Source organism: Chlorocebus sabaeus, chromosome 9 (genome assembly GCF_047675955.1).
Source record: "Chlorocebus sabaeus isolate Y175 chromosome 9, mChlSab1.0.hap1, whole genome shotgun sequence".
Taxonomy (NCBI): Eukaryota; Metazoa; Chordata; class Mammalia; order Primates; family Cercopithecidae; genus Chlorocebus; species Chlorocebus sabaeus.
The window spans coordinates 89,838,136-89,863,445 of NC_132912.1; the positions used below are offsets into that span (position 1 = coordinate 89,838,136).

General features: G+C 38.0%; 1 protein-coding gene and 1 pseudogene across 2 annotated transcripts in view; both read right to left on the minus strand.

Moving 5' to 3' along the window:
• ASAH2 (N-acylsphingosine amidohydrolase 2) overlaps positions 1-25,310 on the minus strand; it is a 70,041-nt gene that overhangs the window by 17,764 nt on the left and 26,967 nt on the right. The window contains exons 7-13 of one of the 2 annotated variants that reach the window (XM_007963452.3): positions 20,948-21,068; positions 17,405-17,530; positions 15,640-15,726; positions 13,729-13,833; positions 13,508-13,589; positions 2,479-2,594; positions 1,357-1,451 (exon numbers count right to left, since the gene is read on the minus strand). In XM_007963452.3, coding sequence (XP_007961643.3) covers positions 1,357-1,451; positions 2,479-2,594; positions 13,508-13,589; positions 13,729-13,833; positions 15,640-15,726; positions 17,405-17,530; positions 20,948-21,068 — 732 coding nt within the window. The remainder of the gene's footprint in view (positions 1-1,356; positions 1,452-2,478; positions 2,595-13,507; positions 13,590-13,728; positions 13,834-15,639; positions 15,727-17,404; positions 17,531-20,947; positions 21,069-25,310) is intronic. The other variant, XM_038009218.2, reaches the window with a different exon arrangement.
• On the minus strand, positions 568-996 carry LOC103216196 (large ribosomal subunit protein uL23 pseudogene; annotated as a pseudogene).

Consider the following 25,310-nt stretch of genomic DNA (forward strand, 5'->3'; position numbering starts at 1 on the left):
GAGTTTGCTGAAGAACAGATCATGTAGGAGATTGCAAGTTTGAGGATTTACCTGGAATGAAATGATAAGCTACTGGAGGGTTTTGAGCAAAGACATGACATTATTTAATTTATACTTTAAAGGGCTTAATCTAGCTGCTGTGTTGAGAAAAAACTGCAGAGGAGTGAAGACAGAATGAAGCAGACCAGATAGCAGGTTATTGCAATAATCTGTGTAAAAGATTGTGGTAACTTAGACCAGGAGGGAAAGTGACAGAAGGTGTTGGGTAGAGTGTATGAAATTTGCTGAAGAATTCAAAGAGGAAAAAAATAGAGAAAGAGAATTCAAGGATGACTCCAAGAGATAGGACCTGCTGGAAAGATACAAAATTGCCAGTTACTGAGATAGGAAGACTACATATCAAGCAGGTTTAAAACATTCTTCCATGCTTTTTTTTTTTTTTTAATGTTGAAAAGATATATATATATATATATATATATATATATATATATATATATATATATTTAGAATTAGGCAGCTGGACTCAGTTTAAATGATCCCAATTTTGTTGGCAACATCCAAAGCGTCGTAATCAGGAGCCAGTCAAACATACGCCTTTTTCTCTCCATCAGGCGGAATCAGGGTGTTGACCTTGGCCACATCAATGTCATAGAGCTTCTTCACAGCCTGTTTAATCTGGTGCTTGTTGGCTTTAACATCCACAATGAACACAAGTGTGTTGTTGTCTTCTATCTTCTTCATGGCAGACTCCGTAGTCAGCGGAAACTTGATGATAGCATAGTGGTCAAGCTTGTTTCTCCTGGGGGCGCTCTTCCGAGGATATTTGGGCTGCCTCCGGAGTTGCAGTGTCTTGGGCCGCCGGAAGGTGGGTGACGTGCGGATCTTCTTTTTTCTGTGGCTGTGGACACCTTTCAACACTGCCTTCTTGGCCTTTAAAGCCTTCGCTTTGGCTTCGGCTTTAGGAGGGGCAGGAGCTTCCTTCGCTTTCGGCGCCATCTTGTGAAAAACTCTTCCATGCTTTTAATACCTAATCTGATTATTTCAAGTACCTGTATTTTAACATGACTGCAAATCTTTCAACTGACATAATAACTCATGGCAACATTTTAATTTGGGGTAAGTTTTTTTTTTTTTAATTTTCATGTCTGCTTCAGTTTAGCTATCGATAATAAGCATAGAGATAGTTATTCTTCAGAGACCCCAGCAAAAGAGGGTAGGAATATTTGTCACTGTCACCAAACAGTACAGGAGGATACCAAGGGGTCAGTACAGAATGATCTTTCATTATAAGAAGCAATTCCAACAGAAACATACAACAAACAAATTTTTAACTAAGTAATAAAAAGAAGAACTTACGTAAACTCCCCAGGGATAGCAGTTATGGCCAAGGATCCAAGGGTAATAATCTGAACATCAACAATATCTGGATGCCAGGGATGAGGTTTTGATAGCTGAGAACCCAAAACAAGAAAATTATGTTAGGGATAACACTCTCTCCATGGTTAACAGACACATAGTGGTCCCAGAAGTTCCTCTAGTTTCTAATTTATGATGTATTATTAAATATTCCATATGGGCATTTATGTCCTAGTCATAACATGAGAATTTCAAATGCCAAAGTCCCATTCACCTGCACTAATCAATGAAGTTTTTGGTGGATCTGTCATCGTGAAATCACAATATATAACAGGTAACCAAACGTTTTCCTAGAGTACTGTTGGTGACTATTCTTATACCCAATAAATAAGGACTTCCATTTGGAATGGTTTAACTTCATTTCTCTTTTTATTATAATCGCCCTTTAAGTTTACAGCTGCCAAGTCTTGTCTTATTTTCCAATATTTTTCCCAAGAGAATTTATCCTTTTCCATATTCAGAATAATATAGCCTGTCCCTCTATTCCTTCCTTTCCTCTCTTTCTTCTTTCAAGAATTTTAATAGGATATTAGGAACAAAATATTTTTAAAATGCTTCTAACTCAACAATCCAAGTTTTTATGAATATTGAAATGACCTTTTGACATTTAGAATGCAAAATATATGTTTCAAAGGAGTGTAAAAGAAAATTGCTGTAGTTGATAATGTTGCCTGAACTGTAAGAAAATTTAGACATGAACATGTTTCATTTTAGATGACCTGAAATGTTTTCTTCTGCAGAAAATTCGATGCTGACTCCCTTCTTGGAACCAACATAAATAAATTCTGAATAAGATAAATGTTCATCTTATTCTGCCTTTCCCACTGTCCTAATTATTGTACTTATTAATCATAAGTGCAATAGGTAAATCAGTATACATCATAATCATAACCTTCATTCCTTAGAGTCACAGAACCCATTTTTTAATATTAAAAACTTGATATGGGAATATCTAAATTAAGACCTCCCATCTCAGTAGATATCTACCATTCACTATCTGACAGTTCACAAATTTAAAAATAACAATATGACAATTTCACTATGATAATGAAAATGCATTACTTCTCCAGTGTGAAGAAGGATGGGCTTTGGTTTATGACATTCTTTAATTTCTTCAGATGGCTTTCCCAGGATCTGGTCCCGAATGGTGTCCCAAAATGGATCCCCTTCTGTTTTCCCTATTAGAAATGTTACGATTAGTATACTTCCTTGAACCAACCCTCTGAAAAAAGTCATTATTTTGACAAATACTGTACAACAATCTTTTAAGGAGTTTCAGAGATTTTATTAAGGTTGCTGTTCAATGATTCCAAACAGTTTGAATAATAGAATAGGAAAAATGTCTTGTGCAGCCTAAGACATGAGTCATTGTTTAATTAGATCTTCAGTGTGGTCAAGAGAATGACAGAGTACATTTTGTCAACATCCTTAAAGTTTGTTTCTGTTACTCCTGCTCATCCATGTTGCAAATAAAAACAGTTTGACATAATTAACTGCAGATTTGTTGACTAAATCACTTTTTTCCTGTTTTGAAAACTAAAAATGACACCTCCAACTCTCAATACCAGTTGTCTGACTTATGGTCCCTGAAATAATTTCTCCTGGATACCCATTTAATTATCTACACACACATACACACACACAAAAAGAAAAAAAAAAAAAACACCAAAAGCAGTAAAAAACAAAAACAAACTTCAAATGCATAACCTGAGGAAAAAGGTTTTGTAACTATAAAACCTATGAATTAAGAATCTATATACTCTATCTGAAAAATGTAATAATCATAAATGTGTAGCATAAACTGAAAACTCACAGAAATGAAGGAAGAAATACACATTTCAGTAATGATACTGAAATTTTCAATACCCCACTCTCAATCATGGATAGAAAACTAGGCAGAAGATCAACAGCGAACTTGAACTAGACCTACCAATCTGTGGAATACTCCACCCAACAACAACAGAATATACACATTCTTTTCACATGCACATGGAACATTATCTGGGATAGATCATGTGTTGGCCAAAAGACAAACCTCAATACATTTTCAAAAGTAGAAATAATACAAAATATGTTTTCCAAACACAGTGAAATTAAATTAAAAATAAATAATAGGAAAAAAGGGGGGAGCTCACAAATATGTGGAAATTAAGCAATATGATCTGAAATAGTTAATAATCAAGGAAGAAATCGAAGGAAAATCTGGAAATACTTTATCATGAACGAAAATGAAAACACAACACATCGAAACTTATGGTAGTGACAGCAGTGCTCAGTGAGACATTTATAGTTGTAAGTGCCCATATTAAGAAAGAAGAAAGATCTCAAACCAATAACCTAACTTCCACCCGAAGACATTGGAAAAGGAAAGCAAACTAAACCAAATGAAAGAAAAAGAGGAAATAATCAATATTCAAAAGAAAATCAATTAAACACTGAGTAGAAAGACAACAGAAAAATCAATGAAACCAAAAGCTGGTTTTTTGAAAAGGTCAACAAAACTGGCAAAACTTTAGCTAGATTGACCAAGAAAAACAGAGAGAATACTTAAATTATTAAAATCAGAAATTAGGGAGAACATTACTACTGACTTTAAAGAAATAAACAGAATTATAAAGGAATACTGTAAGTAGTTGTATGTTAACAAATTAGATAACTTAGATAAAATGGAAAAATTTCTAGAAAGATAAACTACCAAAACTGACTCAAGAAGAAATAGGCAATCTAAAAAAAAAAAAAAAACTATAAAAAGTAAAGAGATTGAATTCATAAAATATTTTTAACTACCTACAACAAATAACATAACTCAGATTGCTTTACTGCTGAATTCCACCAACCAAAGAATTAGTACTAGCTTTTCCAAAACTTTTCCAAAATAATAGAAAAGGGAACACTTCCTGATTCATTCTATGAGGCCAATATTATCCTGATATAAAACCAGACAAAGATATCACAAGAAAAGAAAACTACAGAACATTGTCTCTGATAAATGTGACACAAAAACCTACAACAAAATACTAGCAAACTGAGTACAGCAACATAGAGAAAGAATTGTTATAGAACATGACTAACTGGGATTTATTCCAGGAATATAAAGTTGGTAAAGAGTCAAAAACTGATTAATGCAGTACAACATGTTAATATAATTTTTTTTATTATACTTTAAGTTCTAGGGTACATGTGCAAAACGTGCAGGTTGGTTACATGTGTATACTTGTGCCATGTTGGTGTGCTGCACCCATCAACTCTTCAGCACCCATCAACTCATCATTTACATCAGGTATAACTCCCAATGCAATCCCTCCCCCCTCCCCCCCTCCCCGTGATAGGCCCCGGTGTGTGATGTTCCCCTTCCCGAGTCCAAGTGATCTCATTGTTCAGTTTCCACCTATAAGTGAGAACATGCGGTGTTTGGTTTTCTGTTACTGCGATAGTTTGCTGAGAATGATGGTTTCCAGCTGCATCCACATCCCTACAAAGGACACAAACTCATCCTTTTTTATGGCTGCATAGTATTCCACGGTATATATGTGCCACATTTTCTTAATCCAGTCTGTCACTGATGGACGTTTGGGTTGATTCCAAGTCTTTGCTATTGTGAATAGTGCCGCAATAAACATACGTGTGCATGTGTCTTTAGAGCAGCATGATTTATAATCCTTTGGGTATATACCCAGTAATGAGATGGCTGGGTCATATGGTACTTCTAGCTCTAGATCCTTGAGGAATCGCCATACTGTTTTCCATAATGGTTGAACTAGTTTACAGTCCCACCAACAGTGTAAAAGTGTTCCTATTTCTCCACATCCTCTCCAGCACCTTTCCTGACTTTTTAATGATTGCCATTCTAACTGGTGTGAGATGGTATCTCATTGTGGTTTTGATTTGCATTTCTCTGATGGCCAGTGATGATGAGCATTTTTTAATGTGTCTGTTGGCTGTATGAATGTCCTCTTTTGAGAAATGTCTATTCATATCCTTTGCCCACTTTTGGATGGGGTTGTTTTTTCTTGTAAATTTGTTTGAGTTCTTTGTAGGTTCTGGATATTAGCCCTTTGTCTGATGAGTAGATTGCAAAAATTTTCTCCCATTCTGTAGGTTGCCTGTTCACTCTGATGGTAGTTTCTTTTGCTGTGCAGAAGCTCTTTAATTTAATGAGATCCCATTTGTCAATTTTGGCTTTTGTTGCCGTTGCTTTTGGTGTTTTAGACATGAAGTCCTTGCCCATGCCTATGTCTTGAATGGTATTACCTAGGTTTTCTTCTAGGGTTTTTATGGTATTAGGTCTAACATTTAAGTCTCTAATCCTTCTTGAATTAATTTTCGTATAAGGAGTAAGGAAAGGATCCAGTTTCAGCTTTCTACTTATAGCTAGCCAATTATCCCAGCACCATTTATTAAATAGGGAATCCTTTCCCCATTTCTTGCTTTTCTCAGGTTTATTAAAGACCAGATGGCTGTAGATGTGTGGTATTATTTCTGAGGACTCTGTTCTGTTCCATTGGTCTATATCTCTGTTTTGGTACCAGTATCATGCTGTTTTGGTTACTGTAGCCTTGTAGTACAGTTTGAAGTCAGGTAGCGTGATGCCTCCAGCTTTGTTCTTTTGACTTAGGATTGCCTTGGAGATGCGGGCTCTTTTTTGGTTCCATATGAACTTTAAAGCAGTTTTTTCCAATTCTGTGAAGAAACTCATTGGTAGCTTGATGGGGATGGCATTGAATCTATAAATTACCTTCGGCAGTATGGCCACTTTCACGATATTGATTCTTCCTATCCATGAGCATGGTATGTTCTTCCATTGTTCATGTCCTCTTTTATTTCACTGAGCAGTGGTTTGTAGTTCTCCTTGAAGAGGTCCTTTACATCCCTTGTAAGTTGGATTCCTAGGTATTTTATTCTCTTTGTAGCAATTGTGAATGGAAGTTCACTCATGATTTGGCTCTCTGTTTGTCTGTTACTGGTGTATAAGAATGCTTGTGATTCTTATTAAGAATGCATTAATTTTGTATCCTGAGACTTTGCTGAAGTTTCTTATCAGCTTAAGGAGATTTTGGGCTGAGACAATGGGGTTTTCTAAATATACAATCATGTCATCTGCAAAGAGGGACAATTTGACTTCTTCTTTTCCTAACTGAATACCCTTGATTTCTTTCTCTTGCCTGATTGCCCTAGCCAGAACTTCCAACACTATGTTGAATAGGAGTGGTAAGAGAGGGCATCCCTGTCTTGTGCCAGATTTCAAAGGGAATTTTTGCAGTTTTTGCCCATTCAGTATGATAGTGGCTGTGGGTTTGTTCCATCAGTACCGAATTTATTGAGAGTTTTTAGCATGAAGGGCTGTTGAATTTTGTCAAAGGTCTTTTCTGCATCTATTAAGATAATCATGTGGTTCTTGTCTTTGGTTCTGTTTATATGCTGGATTACGTTTATTGATTTGTGTATGTTGAACCAGCCTTGCATCCCAGGGATGAAGCCCACTTGATCATGGTGGATAAGCTTTTTGATGTGCTGCTGGATCCGGTTTGCCAGTATTTTATTGAGGATATTTGCATCAATGTTCATCAGGAATATTCATCAGGTCTAAATGTTCATCAGGTCTAAAATTCTCTTTTTTTGTTGTGTCTCTGCCAGGCTTTGGTATCGGGATGATGTTGGCCTCATAAAATGAGTTAGGGAGGATTCCCTCTTTTTCTATTGATTGGAATAGTTTCAGAAGGAATGGTACCAGCTCCTCCTTGTACCTCTGGTAGAATTCAGCTGTGAATCCATCTGGTCCTGGACTTTTTTTGGTTGGTAGGCTATTAATTATTGCCTCAATTTCAGAGCCTGCTATTGGTCTATTCAGGGATTCAGCTTCTTCCTGGTTTAGTCTTGGAAGAGTATAAGTGTCCAGGAAATTATCCATTTCTTCTAGATTTTCTAGTTTATTTGCGTAGAGGTGTTTATAGTATTCCCTGATGGCAGTTTGTATTTCTGTGGGGTCAGTGGTGATATCCCCTTTATCATTTTTTATTGCGTCTATTTGATTCTTCTCTCTTTTCTTCTTTATTAGTCTTGCTAGCGGTATCAATTTTGTTGATCTTTTCAAAAAACCAACTCCTGGATTCATTGATTTTTTGGAGGGTTTTTTGTGTCTCTATCTCCTTCAGTTCTGCTCTGATCTTAGTTATTTCTTGCCTTCTGCTAGCTTTTGAATGTGTTTGCTCTTGCTTCTCTAGTTCTTTTAATTGTGATGTTAGAGTGTCAATTTTAGATCTTTCCGGCTTTCTCTTGTGGACATTTAGTGCTATAATTTCCCTCTACACACTGCTTTAAATGTGTCCCAGAGATTCTGGTATGTTGTATCTTTGTTCTCATTGGTTTCAAAGAACATCTTTATTTCTGCCTTCATTTCGTTGTGCACCCAGTAGTCATTCAGGAGCAGGTTATTCAGTTTCCATGTAGCTGAGCAGTTTTGATTGAGTTTCTTAGTCCTGAGTTCTAGTTTGATTGCACTGTGGTCTGAGAGACTGTTTGTTATAATTTCTGTTCTTGTACATTTGCTGAGGAGTGCTTTACTTCCAATTACGTGGTCAATTTTGGAATAAGTGTGATGTGGTGCTGAGAGGAATGTATATTCTGTTGATTTGGGGTGGAGAGTTCTGTAGATGTCTATTAAGTCTGCTTGCTGCAGAGATGAGTTCGATTCCTGGATATCCTTGTTAACTTTCTGTCTCGTTGATCTGTCTAGTGTTGACAGTGGGGTGTTGAAGTCTCCCATTATTATTGTATGGGAGTCTAAGTCTCTTTGTAAGTCTCTAAGGACTGGCTTTATGAATCTGGGTGCTCCTGTATTGGGTGCATATATATTTAGGATAGTTAGCTCTTCCTGTTGAATTGATCCCTTTTCCATTATGTAATGGCCTTCTTTGTCTCTTTTGATCTTTGATGGTTTAAAGTCTGTTTTATCAGAGACTAGTATTGCAACCCCTGCTTGTTTTTGTTCTCCATTTGCTTGGTAGATCTTCCTCCATCCCTTTATTTTGAGCCTATGTATGTCTCTGCATGTGAGATGGGTCTCCTAAATACAGCAGACTGATGGGTCTTGACTCTTTATCCAGTTTGCCAGTCTGTGTCTTTTAATTGGAGCATTTAGTCCATTTACATTTAAGGTTAATATTGTTATGTGTGAACTTGATCCTGCCATTATGATATTAACTGGTTATTTTGCTCATTAGTTGATGCAGTTTCTTCCTAGCCTTGATGGTCTTTACATTTTGGCATGTTTTTGCAATGGCTGGTACCGGTTGTTCCTTTCCATGTTTAGTGCTTCCTTCAGGGTCTCTTGTAAGGCAGGCCTGGTGGTGACAAAATCTCTAAGCATTTGCTTATCTGTAAAGGATTTTATTTCTCCTTCACTTATGAAACTTAGTTTGGCTGGATATGAAATTCTGGGTTTAAAATTCTTTTCTTTAAGAATGTTGAATATTGGCCCCCACTCTCTTCTGGCTTGAAGAGTTTCTGCTGAGAGATTTGCTGTTTGTCTGATGGGCTTCCCTTTGTGGGTAACCCGACCTTTCTCTCTGGCTGCTCTTATGATTTTTTCCTTCATTTCAACTTTGGTGAATCTGGCAATTATGTGTCTTGGAGTTGCTCTTCTCGAGGAGTATCTTTATGGCATTCTCTGTATTTCCTGAATTTGAACGTTGGCCTGCCCTACTAGGTTGGGGAAGTTCTCCTGGATGATATCCTAAAGAGTGTTTTCCAACTTGGTTCCATTTTCCCCCTCACTTTCAGGCACCCCAATCAGACGTAGATTTGGTCTTTTTACATAATCCCATACTTCTTGCAGGCTTTGTTCATTTCTTTTTCTTCTTTTTTCTTTAGATTTCTCTTCTTGCTTCATTTCATTCATTTGATCCTCAATTGCTGATACTCTTTCTTCCAGTTGATCGAGTCGGTTACTGAAGCTTGTGCATTTGTCACTTATTTCTCGTGTCATGGTTTTCATCTCTGTCCGTTTGTTTATGGCCACCTCTGCATTAATTATTCTGGTTATCAATTCTTCCACTCTTTTTTCAAGCTTTTTAGTTTCTTTGCACTGGGTACGTAATTCCTCCTTTAGCTCTGAGAAGTTTGATGGACTGAAGACTTCTTCTCTCATCTCGTCAAAGTCATTCTCCGTCCAGCTTTGATCCGTTGCTGGCGATGAGCTGCTTTCCTTTGGAGGGGGAGATGCGCTCTTATTTTTTGAATTCCCAGCTTTTCTGCCCTGCTTTTTCCCCATCTTTGTGGTTTTATCTGCCTCTGGTCTTTGATGATGGTGACATACTGATGGGGTTTTGGTGTGGGTGTCCTTCCTGTTTGTTAGGTTTCCTTCTAACAGTCAGGACTCTCAGCTGTAGGTCTGTTGGAGATTGCTTGAAGTCCACTCCAGACCCTGTTTGCCTGGGTGTCAGCAGCAGAGGCTGCAGAAGATAGAATACTGCTGAACAGCGAGTATACCAGTGATTCTTGCTTTGGAAGCTTCCTCTCAGGGGTGTACTCCACCGTGTGAGGTGTGGGGTGTTGGTCTGCCCCTAGTGGAAGATGTCTCCCAGTTAGGCTACTCAGGGGTCAGGGACCCACTTGAGCAGGCAGTCTGTCTGTTCTCAGATCTCAACCTCCGTGTTGGGAGATCCACCGCTCTCTTCAAAGCTGTCAGACAGAGTTGCTTGCGTCTGCAGAGGTTTCTGCTGCTTTTGTTGTTGTTGTTGTTGTTGTTTAGCTGTGCCCTGTCCCCAGAGGTGGAGTCTACAGAGACTGGCAGGCCTTCTTGAGCTGCTGTGAGCTCCACCCAGTTACATCTTCCCAGGGCTTTGTTTACCTACTTAAGCCTCAGCAATGGCGGGCGTCCCTCCCCCAGCCTTGCTGCTGCCTTGTGGTTAGATCACAGACTGCTGTGCTAGCAATGAGGAAGGCTCCGTGGGTGTGGGACCCTCCCGGCCAGGTGTGGGATATAATCTCCTGGTGTGCCCCTTTGCTTAAAGCGCAGTATTGGGGTGGGAGTTACCTAATTTTCCAGGTGTTGTGTGTCTCTGTTCCCCTGGCTAGGAAAAGGGATTCCCTTCCCCCTTGCGCTTCCCAGGTGAGGCGATGCCTTGCCCTGCTTCAGCTCTTGCTGGTGGGGCTGCAACAGCTGACCAGCACCGATTGTCCAGCACTCCCCAGTGAGATGAATCCAGTACCTCAGTTGATAATGCAGAAATCACCTGTCTTCTGTGTCGCTCGCGCTGGGAGCTGGAGACTGGAGCTGCTCCTATTCGGCCATCTTGCTCCACCCCAATATATAATTTTTAAATTACATACAGAGAGAAACATTTGCCAAAAATCTAATACCATTTTATGATAATAACACTCAACAAACTAGGAATAGAAGTAAATTTCCTCAACCTGATAAAGGATTAAAAACCCAGAGCTAACATTATACTAAATGATGAATGACTGAATGCTTTTTCCATACTATCAGGAACAACACAGAATGTATACTCTTTCCACTTTTATTCAACATTGTTCTGAAGGTTCTAGCCAGGCAATTAGGCAAGAAAAAGAAATAAAAGGCATTCAGATTGGAAAAGAGAAATTAAAACTATTAATATATCTATTTTAAGATCACATGATCTTTTATAGAGAAAATCCTAAATCATCCATTAAAATATTAGAATTAATAAATGAGTTCAGCAAGGTTATAGGATATAAGGTCAATACAGCTATCAGTTGTATTTCTATACATTTTCTATGAACAATCCAAAAATGAAATTAAGAAAAAATTTCCATTTACAATAGCATAGAAAAGAGTGAGATACTAAGAAATAAACTTAACAAAAAGTACAAAATGTATACTCTTAAAACTACAAAACATTGTTGAAAAGAGTTAAAGACGATCTAAATGAATGCTAAAACATCGATGTATATGGATCAGATTACATAATATTGTTAAGATGGCCATACTTCCCCAAATTATTCTGTAAATTCAATGACATTCCCATCACAATCCCAGCTGACTTCTTTGTAAGCTGATTCTAAAACTCCTGTGGAACTGCAAGAAACTCAGAAGTCAAAACAATCTTGGAAGACGAGAACAAGGTAGAAAGACATACTTTCTGATCTCAAGCGAAACAGTAACCAAGAGACGGTTTTACTGGCACAAGGCTAGGCATACAGATCAATGGAATAGAATTGATAATCCAGACATAAAACCACGGGTCAACTAATTTTTAACAAGTGTGCCAAGATTATAGAATGGGTAAATAATAATCTTTCCAATAAGTGGTGCTGGGATAACTGAATAGCCATATGCAAAAGAATAAAGGCAGGCCATTACCTCCATGATACACAAAGTTTAACTAAAAATGGATCCAATACTTAAATATAGAGTTAAAACCATAAAAATCTTATAAGAAAATAGGGGTAAATCTTCATGACATTGAATTTGGATAAAGATTCCTATATATGACACCAAACCATGAGTAACAAAAGAAAATTTAGACTTCATAAAAATTAAAGAATGTTTATGCTTCAAAGGATACAATCAATAAAGTGAAAAAACCTACAGAATGGAAGAAAAAAAAAATTTATTTTGAGACAGAGTCTCACTCTGTCGCCAGGCTGGAGTGCAGTGGTGTGATCTTGGTTCACTGCAACCTCCACCTCCTGGATTCAAGCGATTCTCCTGCCTCAGCCTCCCGAGTAGCTGGGACTACAGACGTGTGCCACCACGTCTGGCTAATTTTGTATTTTTAGTAGAGACAGGGTTTCACCATGTTGACCAGGATAGTCTCAATCTCCTGACCTTGTGATCTGTCTGCCCCGGCCTCCCAAAGTGCTGGGATTACAGGCGTGAGACACCGCACCTGGCCCGAAAATATTTTTATATCACACATCTGATAAGGGAATGAATACAGAATACACAAAGAAAACTTATAACTCAATAATAAAATGAAAAATAATCCAAATTTTAAAATGAGAAAACTACATAAATGACATTTCTCCAAGGGAGATATATATGTGGTTAATATGCACATGAAAATGTGTTTGACATCATTAATCATTAGGCAGATGCAAATCAAAACCACAATGAGATATCCCTCCACACCCACTAGGGTGGCTAGATTCAGTAAGTCAGATAATAACAAGTATTGGCAAAGACATTAAAAAGTCAGAAACCTAGACGCTGCCTGTGGAAATGTAAAATGGTGCAGCCATTTCAGAAATAATCTGGCAGTTTCTCAGATGATTAAATATAGAGTTATATAATCTAGCAATTTCACTCCTAGATATACACCCAAGAGGAAAGATGAAAACAAACACCTAATAAAAATCACATGAATATTTATAGAATACTTATAGATTCATAATAACCAAAACATGGGATAACTCAAATGTTCATCAACTGAGGAAGGTTGAAACAAATCTGGTATGTTGATACAATGGAATATTATTCAACCATAAAAAAGAATGAGGCTGGGAGCAGTGGCTCACACCTGTAATCCCAGCAGTCTGGGAGGCTGAGGTGGATGGATCACTTGAGGTCAGGAGTTCCAGACCAGGCTAGCCAAATGGTGAAACCCCATCTCTACTTAAAATACAAAAATTAGCCAAGCGTGGTGGCAGGTGCCTGTAGTCTGAGCTACTTGGGAGGCTGAGGCAGGAGAATTGCTTGAACCTGAGAGGTGGAGGTTGCAGTGAGCTGAGATGGTGCCACTGTACTCCAGCCTGGGAGACAAGAGCAAAATTCTGTCTCAAAAAAAAAAAAAAAAAAGGACTGATGCATGCTGCAATATCAATGAACCTTTGAAATGTGATGCTAAGTGAAAGAAGCCAACAAAAAAATGCCACATATTATATGATTCCATTTGTTTTAAATGTCCAGAATAGGAAAATATAGAGACAGAAATATTAATGGTTGCTTAGGTCTGGGGGGGTACATGGTCATGTGTAAGCCTGGAAAACCAGCAGACCCTGAGTTTAACAATTAATAAATGTATTGGCTACAGTGAAACCTGATCAGAGAACGGAACCCAGAATCTTCAGAAGCTGAAACCATAGATTTCACTGGACTTCACCTTACCCTGTGTAAAATTAAGGCCTCCAACTCCATCAATAGTGCCAGCCGCAAAACTGTAGCCCAGTGCTGGTTTACATGTTTTTGCCTAAAGGAAAAGTTTTAAAAACAAAACAAAAACAAAAAAGGAACAGATAAAGAAACAAAAGTTAAGCCAAAAGTAAAGAATGAGACCAAACCAAAACTTCACCCTTGGGGCACAACCAGTGTTCCTCAGCAGCACTTACTGTATGTGTGGAATTGAGCCAGATGGTCACATTTGTCATATCCACCCACTGGTGTGCTGAAGCCAGTGGTCCCGTTACCTCCTGGGAGGCAGAGGCATACAGTTCCTAGAAAACACACAGGCTTACTATTCCAAGCAAAAAGGCTAAAAGTGAGTATCTCCAACTGTACTCAGGAAATACCAATTTGATGCACTTTGGAAATGCATCTCTCAGCAAAGTTTTTGTTTTGCTGGTTGCTTAGAATTGGCCACCAACCACATGGGTCTCTCTACCAAACCCAGGAGTTTCCCAGAAGCTTGAAGTCTCCAAGGCTGTTAACCTGTGTCAACTCCCCACGAAAATGAAATTATAGTGATACAGGCTGTGGCACAAAAGGCCCCAATCTCACTTGAAAGATCACCAAGAAAATTTAAGATTAGGAATAACTGGACCAAATTACTTTCTTTGCTACAGTGAGAGTGTATTTTTGGGTGTTCTTATAGGGTCTTCCTTTCAGAATACTTGAGTCCTGAAGCAGGTTGGGGCCAAGGGAGGCTTGGAGGATTTCAAGCCCTACTTTGTCTGCAGCAGCTCACCCACCCACAATCCACTCTTTGGTGCTTTTGCTTTTGTGTTTTAATATGGTCAATTGATGCTTTTTCAATCTTATGGGAAACATGAGTCAAAACATGTTTAAAAAACTCTTTGTATTAATTCATATTATATAACATAGACAAATCCTGTTTCACCAAATGTTCTCTTGCCTGACACTTAGCTCATTTCCACTCTGTCCCCACCCCAGTTTCAACAGCCACATGAGAGCTCTCATAAGTCATCAGCAAGACCAGCTGCAGCCTGCCGCTCCTAATTAAGTTGTGCCTTACTGAGAAGAGAATGCAGAATGTGGGTCAAATCTCTATGACTCTCAGGCTCAGAATGGGAGCAAAATTTCTGACACTAAAGTGTGTCACGGGTGCACACCCTAAATAGAATCTGTGAATTTAGAATAATCCACTGATAATACCACAGTAATTAAAAAGAAACTGCAGCAATTAGGCTGGCTGTTGCTACCAATTTTGTGTCAGATTGTTCTTTAAAGGTGCTTTTGTCCTTCTTTAGTTGCTCTTAAAAGATTTTAGAACCCTTGGAATAAACTATTTAAACACACACACACACACAGAGCAAAGGTATGAATAAGCTATGAAAAGAAAGAGATTTAATCATATCAAGGGCATCTCAGTTTGAGATTCTTTTTTTTGTCTTTTTGCCTAGAAATCTGTCTCCATAGGAGCTGAAACAAAATATGGGGACAAAATGGGAAATAAAATTTAGGAGGGGGAGGAAGTCAGAGTAATTCATAGTAATCTCAATGGAGACCAGATTCTCTCTTCATCAAAAAGTTGTGCAAAAAGAAAAGAATAGATGGATGATCTTTGCATATTGAGGAACACCGGGAACTAATTTAAATCCAAGTTTCAAGAACTGGAGTTCTATGGTTCAGTTTTCTCTTGTCACCAGAGGAAAAGTTGAGAGATAGCTAGATGACTTTAGGCAAGCAAAGGCCTTAGAGACTTCCGAGAATTTGAATCCATCTGGTCATATCTAATGCCACAAGAAATTGAAAACCTTATAGTCTATCTTCCTAGTGTCTGAAGCAAGCACTCTGGTTTTCTAGACATTCTAAAACACAATGTTTTCCTGAGTACTTGGTTTTAAATGTACTTCCTATAAGAAGTCAGACCTGAGCAGGCGGACAGAGGTTCCTGTGTGGATTGCAAAGGCCGCCTCCCAAGCTGACCTCTTCCAGACTCCCCAGCACAACCTGAGCATTTGCTGTTTTCTTTACAATATTCAACTTCCTAATGAACCATGTCAATGGATTTTAAAGGACAATTTTAAATGAAGATGAAAGGAGCGAGGCCCATGGCTTACCTTTGCTCTCTGATACATGGTCCGTCCTATAATTTGTGTGCTGTCGAACATATCCTGTCCAGGTCCCTTAGCAATGCACATGTTAGACTGGAACAAAATAAGATAGGATGCATTCTTGGACAAGTAAATAATTACGTTAAGGAATGAAGAATTATAACTGAATCTAAGCAAATAGATTTTTTAAACCACATTCTAGCAGTTCTTTTTGGGTAGTCTTTCAAAGTAAGACTATAAAAACAAAATCATACCTGGAATTAGAACAGTGAATGTCTTTAGAAATTATCTATTCTGAAGCCTTTCTTTTAAAAATAAGGAAATTGAGGCTCAGGTTAAAAGATGTGTTGGTGATTATCCAGGTATCTCATAACTGAGCTAAGACATGAAGCCAGGTCTTTCTATTGACTGTACATCTTTCTACTTGCTTGTTCTTGCCTCTGATTCTTACTCATGATCACGTTAAACTAAAACTCAGTTAAAATTATATTGGAACAACTAGCTGGACTTCTGGGGAAAAAAATCAATAAACAAATCTGGCCCTATTTCTTACTTCTTATGTCAGAAAAAATTGAGATTGATCAAGCACTTAAATATTATAAGTGGAATCAAAAAATTACTAAAAGAAAATATGGATAAACATATTTTGTAGTATGAGGGTATGGGCAGACCCTCCTGAAAGTTATCTAGAACAAGCTTAGTTAAACTGGACAGCTTAAACATCTTAAATTTCCATAGGAGGCAAAAGACATAAATAAGACAGAAAGACAACTGATAAACTTTAGGAAAAGTTTGTACTATTTTGACAAAACTAAGACTTTAGTATATTAGGAGCTTTAAAAAGTCGATAAGAAAAAAATATCTTTATTAATACTGGTATTAACCCAACTGGGTAGAGTTGACTGGGATGGAATAAATATCCCAGAAATAGCATACAAAAAAAGCATTATCACAGGAGAAATGTTCTACAAACACAAAGAATAAGAACCCAAAAAATAGCATCTACTACTCATGTCAAAGTTGAAAACAAAGCCAAATGAACATTGTGGGAGTTAAATAAATGATGGTATAGCCTTACTTGTTGTCTTTAAAACATATCACACAGATCTGGATATACTCATTGAAAGGTTTCTAAGACAAATTAAGTGGAAAACTGAAGTTCTGGATACAAAATTCAAAATCCATGAATAAGTCATAAAATGTTGTTTATAAATGCATAGATAAATACATAGGAGGAGGTATGAGAATAGTAACTTCTGGGAAGAGCAAAGTATAGAGGAAAGGGAGGCAAAGAGGGACTTTCACTTTTTACTATTCTCTGCACTTCCACATTATTTGAATTTTTTACAGCAATTCTTTTTTGCTTGTAATTTTTTGAAAAGGAAAAGGAATTTTGGTCTTATATTAAAAATCCTATAAACTGTATAATCCACGAGAAATGTCTCAGGCAGGCAGTTTTTAGTACAAACTTGTGACTTTCGAAATGCCAAAGCAAAATGTTTCAGAATGTCCAAGTTTGGGGAAGGGTAAAGTTAATCTCTGACAGTTACTGAATTGTCTCATCATTCAAAAAACTTAACAGTCACTCAAATGGAAAAATATAACTTCACTCAATTAAAATTTAGTGGGTTTGGACAGGTGTTTTTGAGAAGAGCAGGTGCTAGGGAGAACTAGGCCAGTGTATGCTAGAAGACAAGGTATTTGTAAATATTCAAATATAAAATGTATTTGAGATGCAAAAACAAAGATTTCATGTGCCACAATTACCTACCCCACCAATGGGACAAGTGCTGTTGGCGTTATCACAGGACTCTCCCGTGTTGATGCAACGTGGGCCGAGAATGTTGGGGGACACATCTCCTAGGTTTGATGAAGCAAAGGCTGCTACAAATGGCCCCTGACAAAAGAAATACCAAGTTGCCTTTTATTCTTTCCTATTTCCTATAATGACTGCCATTAGAAATGCAAACATTAAATCCACTCTGGTAAACTATTCAAAATCATTTGCAGACAATAAAAAGAGGATATAAAATATTCTGTAGGTTGCCAGTTCACTCTGATGATAGTTTCTTTTGCTGTGCAGAAGCTCTTTAGTTTAATTAGATCCCATTTGTCAATTTTGGCTTTTGTTGCCATTGCTTTTGGTGTTTTAGTCATGAAGTCTTTACCCATCCCTATGTCCTAAATGGTATTTGCCTAGGTTTTCTTCTAGGGTTTTTATAGTTCTAGGTCTTACGTTTAAGTCTTTAATCCATCTTGAGTTAATTTTTGTATAAGGTGTAAGGAAGGGGTCCAGTTTCAGTGTTCTGCATATGGCTAGCCAGTTTTCCCAACGTCATTTATTAAATAGGGGATCCTTTCCCTATTGCTTGTTTTTGTTAGATTTGTTGAAGATCAGATGGCTGTAGATGTGTGGTGTTATTTCTGAGGCCTCTGTTTCATTCCAATGTTCTATATATCTGTTTTGGTACCAGTACCATGCTGTTTTGGTTACTGTACCCTTGTAGTATAGTTTGAAGTTAGTTCAACCATTGTGGAAAACAGTGTGGTGATTCCTCAAGGATCTAGAATCAGAAACACCATTTGACCCAGCAATCCCATTACTGGGTATATACCCAAAGGATTATAAATCATTCTACTATAAATACACATGCACACATACGTTTATTGCAGCATTATTCACAATAGCAAAGACCAGGAACCAACCCAAATGCCCATCAATGATTGACTGGATAAAGAAAATGTGGCACATGTACACCATGGAATACTATGCAGCCATAAAAAGGGATGAGTTCACGTCCTTTGCAAGGACATGGATGAAGCTGGAAACCATCATTCTCAGCAAACTAACACAAGAACAGAAAACCAAACACCACATGTTCTCACTCATAAGTGGGAGTTGAACAATGAGAGCACATGGTCACAGGGAGGGGAACATCACACACCAGGGCCTGTCGGGGGGTGGGAGGCTAGGGGAGGGATAGCATTAGGAGAAATACCTAATGTAGATGTTGGGTTGATAGGTGCAGCAAACCACCATAGCACGGGTATACCTGTGTAACCTGCATGTTCTGTACATGTATCCCAGAATTTAAAGTATAATTTAAAAAAAAAAAAATCCAGAAAAAAATATTCTGAGAAAACTTTTTATTCCTGTAAAGGCTCACATTACCATCGGTGTACATATTATTACTGAAAATATTCAAATTATCAACAAAGCTGTTTCAAGTGGGAGAGTTTCAAATTATGCCTCAAACAGAAATATTTTAACCAGAAACACTGTGTGCAATAACAAATTATAAAATGCTGACCAGTCAATCTAGTCTATTGTGTTTTATCTGGAGCTCAGAGATCCATTTGCCTTTTAAAAATAAATATGCTATTGGCTTAAACAGGAAAAAGCAAATACAGACTTTCCTGTTGCACAATGAAACTAAACACACCATCTGGACTTGCCCTCGGTGTATCTTTTCTCTCTCTCTTCAACCTAATTAGAGCCATGCAAGGTCTCTGCCTCAACCCAACCACTCTATTATTCTACCTTAAATGCCTCGAATTTTCTTCGGGAAAGAGATAACTAAGTATTAGAGATATAAATATTTTTTGATACTAAAAAGATAATTTATTTCATAGTGCCTCATAGTGCCTAGCACTCAGGCAGTGATCATAAATAGAAAAATCTCTTCTTTTCTCTAAAATGCAGGCTAAAGTGAGAAAATAGAGTGAGTTTTGCCAACAAAGGAGCTTGCTTTGGTTTGGATGTGGTTTATTCCTGCCAAAACTCATGCTGAAATTTGATCTCCAATGTGGCATTGTTGAGAGCTGTAGCCTAGTAGGAAGAGACTGATCCCTCATGAATAGAATAATGCCCTCCCACAGGGTGAGTGGCTTCTCACTCTCTAGGGAATGGATTGCAGTAGTTCCTGCAGGAGCAGGTTGCTAAAAAACAGCCTGGCTTCCTCAGTGTTTCCTCTCTTGCTTCCTCTTTCACTTGTGATCTCTTTGCAAATCCTAGTTCCTCTTTTTTTCTTTTTTTCTTTTTTTTTTTTGAGACAGAGTCTCACACTGTCCCCCAGGCTGGAGTGCAATGGCACGATCTTGGCTCGCTGCAACCTCTGCCTCCCAGGTTCAAGCAATTCTCCTGTCTCAGCCTCCGAAGTAACTGGGACTATAGGCACACACCACTATTCCCGGCTAATGTTTTGTATTTTTAGCAGTGATGGTGTTTCACCATGTTGGCCAGGCTGGTCTTAAACTCCTGACCTCATGAATCACCTGCCTCGGTCTCCCAAAGTACTGGGATTACAGGTGTAACCCACTGCGTTCAGCCTCCTCTTCTGTTTTCTATCATTATTTATGTACAATATTCTGAGAAAATTTTTATTTTATTGATAATAGCATGAGGCCCTCACCAGATGCAGTTGTTCAGTCTTGAACTTTTCAACCAGCAGAATCATGAGCCAAAAAAACCTCTTTTCTTTATAAATTATCCAGTCTCAGTTATTCTGCTAACACAAAACAAAGACAGAGCTAAATGATCAGGCTGAATGTTAATGGAAGCTAATATCTTTAAAAGGGAATATTAATTGTAGGTAAGGGCCTGGGACTCTTATCCCATTATATAGTCTTCCGAATTTGGGCCTGGCGCAGTGGCTCCTGCCTGTAATATAACACTTTGGGAGGTCGAGGCGGGCAGATCATTTGAGGGTAGGAGTTCAAGACCAGCCTGACCAACATGGAGAAACCCTGTCTCTACTAAAAATACAAAAATTAGCTAGGCGTAGGGGTTTGCACCTGTAATTTCAGCTACTCAGGAGACTGAGGCACAAGAGTTGCTTGAACCCGGAAGGCAGAGGTTGCAGTGAGCTGAGATCGTGCCACTGCACTCCAACCTGGGTGACAGAGTGAAACTCTGTCTCAAAAAAATAAAAATAAAAATAAAATGGTGCTTAATCCCTGTATAGCTCTAAAAATGAAAGTAAGTAAATATCAACAGTTTGTCATATTTTCAGTTTAATCAAAAACTACTGTTACTACAAAAATCTTGAACTTTGCCCTTCCTTATTCAACTAATAACTTTATGAAGCACTTAATACGAGGACTATGTGACACAAAAAGCAAATGGATTAGTACTCATTTTTTATTTTTCTTTCCACGTTAGGGAGGATGGTAAATGCTCTCTATCCAAGCATATCAATATGTGAGATGGATGATGACACTTCATTCTGGAGATTTGAATCACCTATTCTGAACGCAGCATGAATGATGATACTCAGTGAATCAAGATGAAACTTTCAATGATATAAATTCTCACCTGCCCAGGTAGATATCCTTTGTTCTTCTCTTGCTCAAGCAGGTAAGATGCATAGCCCACATTGTCACTGTTTACAAGATGGTTACTGTTGTTCATGCTGACCGGGTGGATGGCAAACCAGCTGTAAAGGAGCAAGAAGCTCTAAGTTAATCAGGAGAACCAGAGAACTGAGGCCAAGAACTATGACTGGAAGCTTAAGTTTTCTCCAGCAGGAAAAAATATTTTTAAATGATAGACATTCTACATCTAGACTCTTTCATTGTTCATGGGCTTAAAATACAATGCAAAAAAATGTACTCAAGAAGTCTGATCATTTTCTTAAATTAAAAATACAGAACTCCATTTTCATGACTATTTCATCTTTGGCATCATCATTAGACTGGTCAGTTACCAGATGGCATACCTAAAGAACTGTATGTACATGGACTTTGTCCTTCAAGATAGGCACACAGAGAGTAATTATTCAAATCTATCTAATCCGACATTTAGTAAGGGTTACCTGTATGCCAAGCACTGAATAAACTGTGGTTTACTTTCAGAATCTCACCAAAGACATAGATGTGAACAAATGGCTTTAACACAGTGTGACAAACGTTGCAAAGAAACAGGCATAAAGTGTTTAGGGACCACAGATGACTAACAATTAATTCCTGAGGGCATTACAGGGAGAGGAAACAGCAGGGTAAATGCACAGAGGCGTGAAAGAGGATGTGATGCATAATTCAGTATATCCTTATGCCTAGTAATACCTTGTTTAAGCATAAAGCTATACAGTTTACAAACTAATTTCACACCTGTTACCCTATTTGAACTTCACAACAACTCTGAGAGACAGGCTGTTTTACCTCTACTCTGCACAGGTGACCCAGAGAAGCAAAATAATGGTCCACTGCTCATAGAGGCCCAGGACTCAAGTCTGGGTCTTGTGACACTGTGTCCAGTGGTCTTTGTAGGTTCAAACCCTCACACAGGTGAAAAGGATATTTACAGAGTGGAAGACAGTAAAGCAGATTAACTGGAACGCTCAAGAAAAGAGAGATGCCAGTTCATAAAGTGTCAGGTTAACTTAGATTTTTTTTAAAAAATTGTTGATTCAATTTTTCGTTGAAAAATCTTTAAATGTTTTCGCTTACATGCCTTCCTAAGCAATGTAATGCACAAAACTAAGCATCTACTTAATGGCTAGAAAGGGTTTAGGACTTTAAGATCATCTTTCAAGCATCAGTTCTTATTGCCTATCAGAAGCAGACGTGGGGCTGAGGTGGCCTGCTCAAAGCCCACTGGCGCTGCTAGGCAGGCAACACAAATGAGTCATACTAGTTGGTACAATAGGGACTGGTGTGGACTGTAGAAAACTTGCAGTGTCTAAAGTTCACAGCCTTTACTCAGCTCCAGCCAAGTATTGCCTTATGGGAGTATAAACCAGTGCTGCCAGCTCTTCTCATTTATTCAAAAGGAGTCACAAATCCATGTTTTCATATTCATTTATCAACTTTAAAATTCTTCAGGAAGTAAATGGCATGGAAACAAAGGACGAGAACTGCTATACATTAAGAGACTTAAGACATGTAGCCAACAAATGTAGTTTGTGGTCTGATTCAAACAAAATAACTATTTGAAACAACAAAAACAAGACTTTTTGGTATAATCAGGGAAGACCGAACACAGATTGGGTATCAGATCATATTAAGAAATTAATTTTAATTTTGTTGGTTGTAATAAATGATTGGGGTTACATATTTTTTAAAGTCTTTATCTGATGGAGATACACACTGAAATATTTCTGAGTGAAATATATCTAAAGACACATGCACACATATGTTCGTTGCAGCACAATTCACAATAGCAAGACATGAAATCAACCTCAATGCCCATCAATGATAGGCCAGATAAAGGAAATATGGTATGTATACACCGTGGAATACTTGGCAGCCATTAAAAGAACAAGATTATGTCCTTTGCAAGAACATAGATGGAGCTCGAGGCCATTATCTTTAGCAAACAAACACAGGAACAGAAAACCAAATACCACATGTTCTCACTTATAGGTGGGAACTGAATGATGAGAACACATGGACCAACAGACACTGGGGTCTATTGGAGAGCGAGGGGTAGAAGAGGGGAGAAGATCAGGAAAAATAACTAATGGGTACTAGGCTTAATAACTGGGCGATGAAATAATCTGTACAACGAAGCCCCATGACACACATTTACCTATGTAACCAGCCTGTAAATGTACCCCTGAACTTAAAATAAAATGTAAATTTTTAAAAAAGAAGTGTATGATGTCCTGGTATTTGCTTTTAAATATTCTAGCCAAAAACAAAAACAAAAAAAGAAGGGGGATTGGGGGAGAGGAAGGATAAAACAGAATGACAGTCCTGCTAATTATTTAAGCTGGGCAATAAGTTACATGGAGATTCATCACATTAATTACCGTAATTAGTATGTATTCAAAAATTTCTATATAGTTTCCTTTTTCATGTTGGCATACATTTTGAATTTTTCAAAACACAATGTCAAGCCAAATCACCAATGAGTGAGCTGAATTCAGTTCCTGAGATGGCTATTTGCCCCTGTGCTAAGGAATAAACATTTTTTAGTCTGAAGATATCCTAGAGTTATCCCCTCGCAGTTACTTGCAAGGTGTTTACATTTAGGAATATTCTTCTATTAGGTTTGTGTGTGTGGTTTGTCTCTTTCTCTTAGAACTCAAGTATCAGGAAATTCTAACCAACTAGTGTTTTCCAGTTACATGGATTTTGCTTTACTGGAGTTTCTTTAGTTTGGAAGAAAATGCAGTGGTGGCATTTTGGCTTCCCAATCAAAACATTTCCATCTGATACCATCATGCTGAGGTCAGCCAGCTTCAGCCAACACTGAATATTTCCATTACAATCAAAGAAAAACTATAGAACAATTCTGCTGACAATGACTATTATTTAGCTCTTATTAGACAAAGGACTATATGTACAAGATCTCATTCTATTCTCACAGGAACCTTTGAGTCAAGTACTATCATTATCTTCATTCTACAACTAAGAAAACTCAGTCCCAGAGTGGTAACACTGGGACTGGTAACAGTGTGACCACTTGACCTAGGTCACACAGTGGTAAGTCAAGAAGCAGGGCAATGAATTCAGGTTATATGTGTGTGTGTGTGTGTGTGTGTGTGTGTGTGTGTGTGTGTGTGTGTGTAGATAGATACATAGATAGATAGATAGATAGATAGATAGATAGATAGATAGATAGATATAGAGATATATGCTCTTATCCACTGTGGAATCCTGGCTCTGTCCCTTCTCTTCATTCACTTGCTCATTCACTACACATGTAGTTAACTTTGACTCTGTGCCAGCCAAAAGGAACATAAAGATGAATGAGGCACCATCTTGGCCTTGAGAAATGCTTCACAAAAGATGTGACACTTGAGGTGGATCTTAAAAGATGAGGAAGAGCTAGGCAAAGGAATCACTAGAGAAGAAGTATTCCTAGCAGAGGAAATAACATCTGTAAAGGCATGGAGATGTGAAGGAGGGCCCTGTGTTCAGAGAATGGGTAGTTAGGGTGGCCAGAGCAGAATGGATATGGACAAGGAAAGATGGCAGTTGTATCATTCATCCAATCAACATGAATTTATTGGGAACCATGTTGATAGGCATTGTGTGAAGGATCGTAAAGAGGAGTCAGATGCATTTCCTACCATCAAGGACCTTACACAATTGGCCACAATGGTATCTGTGGAGAAAGCATGTGCTGAGAATTTCAATCTACTAGTTAGATATAGACTTGATTTATTCTTCTTCTTTTGACAAAGCATCTCACTCTGTTGCCCAGGCTGGGGTGCAGTGGTGCAATTGTGGCTCACTTCAGCCTTGACCTTCCAGACTCAAGTGGTCCTCCCACCTCAGCCTCCCAAGTAGCCGGCACTACAGATGTTCACCACCATGCCTAGGTAATTCTTTTTATTTTTTGTAGAGATGGGGGTCTCACTATGTTGCCCAGGCTGATGTCCAACTCCAGAACTCAAGTGATCCTCCTGCCTCACCTTCCTAAAGTGCTGGTTTTACAGGGATGAGCCACCACACCTGGCTTGATTTCTTCTTTATTCCATTTATTTTAAGCCTTAGAAAATAAATTGAACTTTTTCTCTAGAAAATTAAAATAAAATAAGTGTTCAGAAAAAATTTATTTAAATTGAAGGAAAGGAAGATGTCATATTTTTCCTCCTTTGTCCTTTGAAATGTGCACTATTAAAATAGTAAACTTGTCACAGGAACCAAAGTACTATAGTTATGGATGAATATTTATAAAGATAGGTAGAAAGGTGATCATTTTAATTTTAAAACATTTTTATCTGGCC